We start from the raw sequence: 7,966 nt of genomic DNA, 5'->3' as shown, positions 1-7,966 counted from the left end.
CTCCATTGTCACCAGCAATAATCATTTTAAATTTGGATTTTGGATAAATAACTCTCTAAATAAGACCAATTCCCACTGTGTTATGTCGTAATCACATAATTATGACAAAAACAGAAAGAAAATGAAAAACTTAGCATTTATTGAACCCTGTCGCGAAATCTATAGAATGTAATCTATTGCAATTTGAATATTATTAAATAACTATCTAAAAACCCTCTGTCTTATCTCAAAATTATGATAAAACCAGAAATAAATTATACTCCCTCCGTTTCAAATTAGATGAGGTACTTTCCTTTTTAGTCTGTTCCAAAATAAATGACACAGTTTTAAATTTTGAAATAATTTAACTTTAAACTCTTCATTTTACCCATTTTACCCTTAATAAGAATTTTTGATAACCACACAAATATCATGACTCCACAAAGCTTTTACCCCTTAAGCTTTTAAGACCACAAATTTCAAAAGTCTTCTTTTTTCTTAAACTCCGTGCCGAGTCAAACTACCTCAGTGAAAAGAATAAATTACCCTACATATGTATAATACACAATGTGCTTTCCCTTAAAAGGGAAGATAAAACTCAGAGAAATCTGATTGCTTTTGGATAGTGAAATCAGATGGCTTCCATTTTACTAATGTAGATCCTGATTCTAATCCCTCTTCTATAACCAAAATTTATGTTCTCTATGTTGGCAATATTGTATTACTCCTAAATAGTTTTATTTTTATTCTAAGTGCTTCTCTGATTAATTAGATGTATTACTAGTAGATTAATTAGTTGGATAAGGTAAGTGAGGTTTGGGGAGGGTAAGATATACGACACCCCTTAGACTATGATGGCTCGCAACTGATGCTTGGCAAAAGCCTAGATTTATCATTCTAAAACTCCGAGAGAAATTATATTAATTCGTTATCATGGTTAAGTGAGTTTTATTAAGTGAAAACATGTATTAATTAATTATGATTAAGTAAGAGGAGTCAATTTATAAACACATATAACACATCTATTGGTTTGACATAAACACCATGCATGAATAAACTTTTGCCGTGATCGTGATTTTATGATTAAGTCATGGCACAAGAATCTCATGGGTAAATTAGGTGTTCATAGCTTCAAATTCGGTGAATAAGGTATCAAAATATATAGAAATAAGCACACACAAAAAGTTACAAAAATTCAATATATAATATATATACAACATTTTTTTTTACCTTAGCTACATAGTATAATTTCTTGCGAGAAGGTGCCAATTGACACCAAAGAGACACCCCTTAGACTATTGCGCAAAACCCTACTTTTTATCATTCTGAAACTCTGTTGATTGCTATATGGTCTTTTATTTTATTGCGTCACTGGACCAAATGCCAACTGAAAGAATGATATTTCAAAAAAAATTACTGTCTCCATCTTATTTTATGTGGTAATATTTGATCGAGAGCAGAGTTTTGATTAAACAAGAAAATTAGACATGTTTTGATTCCAATGCAAATTCAAGACAATAAAGTAGGTACATTCGCATAAGTATAATATATTAATATTGGACAGTTATATGCTTTGATTCCTATATGCAAATTCAATAAAAGAATAGTGCTACAAAATTTTGCCTGAAAATTAATTAAAAAAATAAAGGCAAAACTCCCAACTCCTACAATCGTGTCAAAAATCTCGGGCCTTGGACATAACGGAGAGCCTGCTTGACCTAGGCTGAAAATCGTGCGTAGGCTTGAGATTATGATTATGATTATGATGATAGGAATTAGATTTAGATGGCCAAATAATGAAAGCAGTAAGTTTCCTCTTTACCAATTCGCCATCTTCAACGGCTCCAATCCCAACGAGCGAATTCACCATCGCCGATCGCCGCATAATATTCAAATTCAATGTCGTCGTATTGATATGGCCATATTTGGGCTGATTTGAATTCTTGTGAAGGCTACAACGGAATAAACCTGGATGATTTGTCGGCGCACACATGCAATGTCGTTTCTTATTTTGTTGGCCACTATTCTGCTGGGTTCACGGCGGTGAACGGAAATAGAACCGCCGGTTGACGTGGAAGAAAACGATGAAGGAGTTACTGGTCGGCGAAGATTGACCCGGTTTGGGGATGCGGGTCGGGTCAACAAACCAGAGCTTCGACAACTGGAGAAACCACTCGACCGATTCAGATTATGGGATTTGCATCGGTATGCCTCCATTGTTTTTGTTTAGTAAAAACTTAGAAAGGTTGATGGGATATTTATAGAGAAATATTTGATGTTTGCTCCGATTCCGAAGTATTGAAGGAAATCCATATCAGTATAGGTTTCGGACTTCGGAGTTTATACCAGATTTTTTACGGCGAGTTCAATTTAAATTGTATGCATATATATATATAGAGCAAATTTGTCTACTTTTAATTGTCGACCAGGCCCAAAATAGTAAGACGTGGACCACTCTGATAGGCGTCTACCAGGGCCATTCAACAAAACGAAACCAGTCTGCCATAAAACAAGTCATGAACATTTGCATAAATAGGATATTTCTATGTCACTATTGATTTTTTTGACCCCGCTAATAGAAATTTCGAAAGAAAACCTAATCTTAAAATTTTAGAGCATGCTGGAAAGAATTTTAAAGAGGGAATTACACGTCTTATCACTTGGCCTAACAATTCATCTGAAAATGGTTCACGTTTGACGCCCTTACCTAGTGTAGCGCAGATTGTACATAACTTGAAAATTATTTTTCACCAATTAGTCCACCCTCTTTTCATTGTTTTTTTCTTCATTCTTTATCATTCTTATTCTCCTTCAATTCTTCCAGATTCAAACCCGATAGCCACTATTTGGATGAAGAAGAAAAACAATACGTAAAAAAATTAGTTTTTTGGAGTCGTATTAAGATCATTTCTTTCATTGGAATGGGGAGAACTGTGTTTATTGTCATGCACTAGAGAGGTTCACTTAGTAGGTTGTTGGATCATCAAATTAGAAAGAAGGTATTGGCATGTTTCCGTCTTATCCTCATTTCACAAGTAATTTTAATCTCAATGGTTGATTAAAATTTTGAAAAATAAAAGTCAACCATTAAGGTCGTTCGAAGCTTCGATTTTCAGAAATTGGGATTTTCGATTTGTTAGTTGTTTGGATTGGGTATTGTCCCAATTGATTGAAATCATCAAGAGGAGTTCAAAACTTAAATTTGAAGTGATTTGGAGTAGATTTAAGCTAGATTTGAGTTAAATTTCAGAGAATGCCCAAGGAATAAGAAGAACCCGTGAAGCTCCATTGATAGAATTCATTTGTATAATAGTGTGAAATATTTGTATAAATGGTGTATAATAGTGTATAAACATCTCTCATACACTATTGTATATAAGGTTGATATATTATTTACAGGTATTTGGTGGTGTATAAAAGTGTATAAGCATCTCTAGCGAACTTTTTGTACATTTTCACTTGCAATTCTTGTTCAAAACTAGTCTAGATCTCCATCAAATGACTTCAAACTTTGTAAATAGCCTACTTAGACTATTTCTAATAAGTTCAAACAATACACACTTCAAATTTCTCACTAAATTATATTCAACATTTAATAAGATTAGCATTGAAGAAGATGAGATTTTAGGTTTCTCGTGTTTGTTTTTGTGTTTTTATAGTTGGGATAGGTATATATACACTTGAGGAAAAAGGAGTAAAAACTCACGAATATTTTATGCTTGAAGATGTAGAGAATCAAAAAAGCGATTTTTTTTTTCCCGACATGAGCTTATTGATATTTAGCTACACATTTACAAAATTGTTTGTAACTAGCTAAAATACTCCAAGGTCAGCTTATGAAGTGATTTATTATGGAATTCTTTTAATTTTAATACACGCTGGGGAGAATTTTTATTGAGCAAAATTTTAAGACACTTTAGGCTACTAAAATTTTTTAACATTGTAGCGACAAAATTTGATAGTTGTCAGAATTTCTGATGATTCAAAATTCTAGCAACCATCAGTAATATACTTAAAAAATTCAGGATAGTTGCTTGTTGGCTTCTTTTTATATCTCGAAATAATTAATCCACAATTTACATCATACACTTAAAGGATAAAAGCAAAAGGAGTTTTTGCTCTTTCTAATTCAACGCTCCTTTTATAAGATTGAGAGCCAAGTTGATTGTTTTGGATGACCTCAATTGAAGTTCAATGTAAGGCAGGAAGGAAATCATATAGAATTAAATAGCCTCTGAAATAAAATTACACTTCCACCATCAAAAATCAATCCCCGTATTATTATATTTTTTTTATATGTAAGAAAATAATAATAATAAAAGGAAGAACCAATTAAACATATCCTCAATGTACATCCATAGGCAGATCAAACAAGAAAAATGAAAATGCATGTAGCAACCAGGAAGGGCAGCCCAATGAACAAAGTATTCTGTATTCCGGGCAATAGTCGCACCTCTAATGGTGTGACGTAGACAAGTTTTCACATCTCAAATCTGTAACCACACGAAGACAACCGTACCTATTGCTCCAAGATTTCCCTTCTTAGCAACCAATCCGGAAAAAAAAAAGTTATTCTTAGGGAAATTATAATAAAGTGGAAAAACAAAAATAAATCTTGAAATACCTCTTAAATTTTAAGGACAAAAAGTTCTACCCAAACGTGCCTTATGACTAGGAATATTGAAGTGCCTAATCCTCCCCTCTTGTTCAACCAAATACCCTTCACAAAGAAAAGCCTTTGAAAATTGATCTTCAACAACTCTATCAACATCATGTACAAACACATCAGTTTCTCCATTTTCTTTATTCCTAGCAATCAAACCAGCCGTGTAAATTGCACTCATTCTACCTGGAGCTCCATCATGCCAACCAGTTGGTGCATCAACCATAATTAAATCCCAATCAATTTCCAATACTTCTTTTGGCAACCCCTTTAAAGCAAGTTGGCATTTGGAAAATCTTGGATCTGTTACTTTCTTGCAATCTTCATTGCTCATTCCAATTTCCATTAGTTCATCAGCTTGAGTTATTCTTGTATCATAGATAACATGGTGTGATTCGAGATTTGGTAATTGGCTTTGTATTTGCTCTATCCAAGATTTGTCTTCTTCAAGAAAAACTGTGCGGCCGTTTTGGTTAAGTGCTGTCCACATTAAACTGTCATGACCTAAGCCAAAGACCAAGAAATTGCAAGGGGATTTTTTTTCAAGAACTCTTAAGGAAACTGAGATTTCTTTGCTTGTTTGTTGTGGGGTTACATTTGAAGTTGCATAGTGGACTAAAGCATTTGCTAATGATGGGGAGATTTTGTTGCATGTTTGTGTTAAAGGACAAGCTATTGAAGAAGAGGAGGGCTTATCTTCAGTAGTTTCTTGATCTTCTGATGAGTTTGAAGGGTGAATTAAAGATGATGATTGAGTTTTCTGAGGAGAAGAAGGTGAAAAAGTTGATCTAAGTACTAAAAAGAGTAGAAAAACTAAGAAAAAAACAATGAGAATGAGCTTAAGATTAATGGGGCTTTGGCTTTTGGATCTCATCTTTTCTTTGGGAGAAGAATCCAGGATGAGAGTTAAAAAAAAGAAGAGAAAATAGGAGTTTTGGAGAGAAGGGGGTGAGGATTTTCAAGATTTTTGGTTTGGGAATTTGGAAGTGTTATATAAAATAGGAGTATGAAATATTTAAAATGGTAAGAAGAGTTCAAAGGGACTTGTTATTAAAGAAAGGCTAAATGATTAATTTTAGTTTGTCATACCTGCTTCTAACTAATTAAGAAGGAAACTGACAATACATATAGAAAAGGAAGGTAGGAGCATACTATAAAATAAATATATATTTAATGTATCTTTTAGTATTATATAGTTTGTTGCTACTTTTTTCTCCTTCTTTTCTTGAAATAGAGTTCATCAAAAATAATCTTTCTACTTTTTCAAGGTAAAAGTAAGGTTTGCGTATATATTACGCTCGACAGACCTCACTTATAAGATTACGCGAGATATATTTTTGTTGTTTTTGTTTTTAATATTATACAGTAGCAATAATTTTGCATGAACAGAGTTAAGAATTACTTAAGAACTTTGTATTCTAGGACCAGAGTTTACATTTCCCTTAAAAAACTAAAACATACTATACTATTGTTTTCCCTTCAAATTGAAGAAAGTGAAAAGGGTTGATGGAGACAAGAAAGCTAATGATGTTACTGATTGTGCAAGACACAATTATAATACTAGTTTGGTAAGGATCTGTAGATAAAGAGTTTGTTTGTGTACTAAAAATATATACTTTTACTTAACCATTTTTTTTTTTGGAATAGTTGGCATAGTAGGTGATACTGTGAGATACTGATTTCCCATGTTATACTTTGACTTCAAAATAAAATAAATTTATTGTGATGTGGTTAGTACAGTATGTTCTTTCCTTTATCTATTTCTTTTTAATTGTCAAAAAGAATTTTAATTATTTAATTGACTAATATGTAAGTATGTTTTTTTTTATTGGGTGCATAGGAAACGCAAAGAGATAAGGAAAGAATTACGTTTTACTTTTATAAGAACTAGGACCCGTTTGGCAATAAATTGTCAAAATAAATTTGGATTTTATTTGGTAAACATATGTTTGGCCATAAATCTTGTCTACATTTTGGCAAAATTCCAAATCCCAAAACCAGCTCAATAGTTGGTTTTGAGCCAAAATATTACTATTACATTTTTTAAAAATTGCCCCAAACTTTTGTATTTTATAAAATAGCCCACCATTTATTATTTTGTAACAATATTGCTTCGTCTTCTCGGTCACCTGATAGTGTATCATGTAGTTCATTATAAAAATGATAATTTTGTAACAAATTTATTTATGTTCAGGATTATGGTTTGCGATAGTATAATGAATGCAATTGATAATAATACTGTTGGGTATTTGTGATAGTTTTTAGAACTTATGGGTATAAGTCATGTTTCATGTTTTTTCAAAATAAATTTGGGAAATATGTTTTGAAAACTGATGTCCAAACACATTTTCATCTTCAAACCAAACTTCACCCAAATTAGATTTTTCAGAATAAATTTGGGAATCTATGGCCAAACGCTAGCCTACTAAGTGGCGGATCTAGACGTGGATTCCCGCAAATCCAATATTTTTTGACGGCAAACCTTATATGTATATTAAAATTTTTATTGAATATCTATAAATATTTGACTGTAAATTATATAGCTATAAAAACTCATAAATTTTAAATTATGCCCAAAAGAGAGAGGAAAAGGTCGATTTTCTATTTTGGTGGTTACCACATAACATCAGTGTACAAAGGACACCATACTTTCTGCTTATAATCAGCAAAACATATGGGCCAGTTACAGTTAAAGCATCACAAATTTTGGTCAGATTCTGTAAATTTAATTTACAGTAAAAAAATCCTTTCACTCCAACTAATAAAAAATCACCACGAAGAATTGGACATATACAGGTTTTGCATTGTTCGAGAACCTTAAATGGGGGTCACGTGGCTACATGATTTTTTTTTTGGTGCGAGTGGCTACATGATGTAATTACTGTGAAGGATAATATGTAATTTCTGGTGGGCACAAAGGAGATTGGTGGTGGAATGAAATGGTCCAAGGTAAAGTGGAAGCAAAGAAGGCGGCGTACTTGAAGTTAGTGGGGAGCATAGGTGAGGAGGAGAGGCGAGTGTGCATGGAGAGGTATAAGGCAGCTAAGAAGGAGGCTAAGTTGGCGGTCACAGAGGCTAAGACTGCAGCTTATGGTCGTATGTACGAGGAACTGGGGAAAAAAGGTGGGGAAAAGAAGTTATTCCGGCTGGCCAAGTTGAGAGAGAGGAAGGCTCGGGATTTGGACCAAGTGAGATGCATCAAGGACGAAGATGGTAGAGTATTGATGGAAGATGCCCAGATTAAGAGGAGATGGCAGACCTACTTTCATAAACTTCTGAATGAAGAAGGGGATCGGGATATTGTGCAAGGCGAATTGGAGCATT

The 7,966-nt window shown here is 33.2% G+C and overlaps 1 protein-coding gene across 1 annotated transcript; it reads right to left on the bottom strand.

The window, feature by feature from the left end:
• Positions 1-4,238: 4,238 nt before the first annotated feature.
• LOC104086271 (glucuronoxylan 4-O-methyltransferase 3) lies at positions 4,239-5,707 on the bottom strand. The gene has a single exon (XM_033653433.2). It carries the CDS (start codon positions 5,514-5,516, stop codon positions 4,614-4,616), a length of 903 nt encoding a protein of 300 aa, XP_033509324.1. The 5' UTR covers positions 5,517-5,707; the 3' UTR covers positions 4,239-4,613.
• Between the last annotated feature and the right edge of the window lie 2,259 nt (positions 5,708-7,966).

The sequence above is a fragment of the Nicotiana tomentosiformis genome, chromosome 3 (genome assembly GCF_000390325.3).
Source record: "Nicotiana tomentosiformis chromosome 3, ASM39032v3, whole genome shotgun sequence".
NCBI classification, from domain to species: Eukaryota; Viridiplantae; Streptophyta; class Magnoliopsida; order Solanales; family Solanaceae; genus Nicotiana; species Nicotiana tomentosiformis.
This window is presented reverse-complemented; position numbering and strand designations above follow the sequence as displayed.